Below are 2,384 nucleotides of genomic sequence, written 5' to 3'. Positions count from 1 at the left end.
GCTGCGAAGATCGCGAGTCGTCAACTTCATCTGTCTAGCCGACACTGACATAAAAAATAACTGTTTTATTAGTAAACAATTAAAATGTCTCCTGCTATATTGAACATATTTGCCTGTTCCTTACAAAACAAAAAACTAAAATATGCAGTATCGCCCTACAGCGCACATTCTATCAGCAGTTCTGGCGCCTCAAGCCCCGTTCACACCGCCAGCGATTTTGTCGCTGCATGTCGTCAGCGCCAGAGATTCATGTCGCTAGTGGGCGTTCCCACTACGGGTTGCCTATAAACGTCATTAGCAGATCACCCTCCTACATTATTGACATCGAATCATTTTTCTTGCCGCTAAAAACAAACATTTTTGGAGGGAAATGACTTGATATAAATAGAATCAGTGCATAAGTGTTTCATATGTGAACAATGAATGACACACAACGCCTGCTTTTTGCCATTGCGGCTATATATCTACGCCGAAAGCGCAAACGCCGGTCTGTCTGGGTTCACGGAACCATTCGGGCTCGGAGTCAGCACGGCGAGTACCACCGGCTGGTGCAGGAACTGCGGCTGGATGAAGTCCGGTTCCAGCAGTACTTCAGGCTGGACAGGACCCAGTTTGATGTGCTGCTGCGGAGAGTTGGCCCCTTGATTGCCAAGGAGAACACAAACTACCGCCGATCCATTTCACCTGGTGAACGGCTGGCAATTTATTTACGGTGAGTAACCTATTTATTAAGCTTTAAGTAATTAAGTTTAATTGTAACACCTACATGAAATCCTATATATATATATATATACATACACACACACACACACACACACATACATATATATATATATATATATATATATATATATATATACATATACATATATTATATATTATATATATGTATGTATGTGTGTGTGTATGTATTATATTAATTATATCTGGATTAATACACTTTAAATCATCACAGGTTCGGTAGATACATACATAACTTAATTGTATAGGATTATTTTACAGATTCCTTGCAACAGGGGACTCTTACCGCACTATTGCCTTCAGCTACCGGGTTGGACACAGCACTGTGGCTGGTATTGTGGCAGAAGTGGCAAAGGCCATTTGGGACTCCCTGGTGGAGGAGTTCATGCCTGTTCCCACCACAGAAGATTGGCGGGAAATTGCAGCAGAGTTCTACCATCACTGGAATTTTCCAAACTGTGTAGGATCTATTGATGGGAAGCATGTAGTGATCCAGGCTCCCAACAACTCTGGGTCACTATTCTACAACTACAAAGGGACATACTCTATTGTCCTTTTGGCAGTTGTAGATGCCAACTACTGCTTCCGCATCATAGATGTTGGCAGTTATGGAAAGACCAGTGATGGTGGGACTCTGGCTAATAGTCCTTTTGGTAATGCTCTTCGCCGTGTCACCCTAGGCTTACCTGAGGACACACTGCTGCCAGGAGCAGAGCACCTGGGACCCCAGCCTTACGTCTTTGTGGCAGATGAAGCCTTCCCTCTCCGTAGAGACCTCATGAGACCCTTCCCAGGTACCACCCTTCCCAGTAGACACAGGGTGTTTAACTACAGGCTTTCGCGGGCAAGACTAACTGTGGAGAATGCGTTTGGTATACTCGCAGCACAGTGGCGAATGTACCGGCGTGTTATTGGCATCAGTCCTTCCAATGCAGAAACCTGTGTAAAGGCCACCTGTGTTCTACACAACTTCCTGCGGAGGACAACGAGGACGGTTTCCTATGTTGGCGACGGAGAAGCCTCTGGACTGCACGACATCAGCCAAGTAGGGAGCAACAATGCTGCACGGGAAGCTATGCGTGTGAGGGAGACACTAGTGAACTACTTCAGTGCTGAGGGTGCAGTTCCTTGGCAGCCACAGGCATGAGAGATTCTTCACAGAACAAACCAAAGGCTCTTTTAAGAGCCACCCACATTTGAATAAAAGAGCAATTTTTTCATGTGTCATTTCTTATGCAAACACATCTCCCCCAAATGCATAAAGTGCAGATATTAAATATTGTCCTACAGTCAATGCTGTATTGTAAACACTCTATAATAAGCTATAAACTGTAATATGTACTAAATTGTTTTATATTGCAAATCGTAAGGGTAAATGTAGTAAATTATTCTCATTTTAAATATAAATAATAAAAAAAAATCAGCAAATTATCTACTTAATCACAAAAAGGAAAATATTGAAAACTGAAGCAGATGTATGCGTTTATTTATCAAAATTGACCAGATGTTATCAGAGATGATACTCAAAATCAAACAGATTTTTTTTTTCTCGAGGTACGAGCTATAGGCTCCACTCTCCTCCTCAAACATATATACATTCATTATTTTGATTAACACTATGAACACACTGCACAAGGTACAGC

At 42.3% G+C, this 2,384-nt stretch overlaps 1 protein-coding gene across 1 annotated transcript; it reads left to right on the top strand.

Moving 5' to 3' along the window:
- Positions 1-419: 419 nt before the first annotated feature.
- On the top strand, positions 420-1,888 carry LOC308693818 (uncharacterized protein; the record flags this gene model as incomplete). The annotated part of the gene is made up of 2 exons (XM_081370913.1): positions 420-712; positions 1,003-1,888. 2 exons carry the CDS (start codon positions 420-422, stop codon positions 1,886-1,888), a joined length of 1,179 nt encoding a protein of 392 aa, XP_081227039.1.
- Positions 1,889-2,384: the final 496 nt, after the last annotated feature.

This window comes from Scardinius erythrophthalmus, assembly GCF_964197995.2.
Source record: "Scardinius erythrophthalmus genome assembly, chromosome: 7".
NCBI classification, from domain to species: domain Eukaryota; kingdom Metazoa; phylum Chordata; class Actinopteri; order Cypriniformes; family Leuciscidae; genus Scardinius; species Scardinius erythrophthalmus.
The sequence above is the reverse complement of the archived record's forward strand: the minus strand, read 5'-3'. Positions and strand labels throughout refer to the sequence as shown.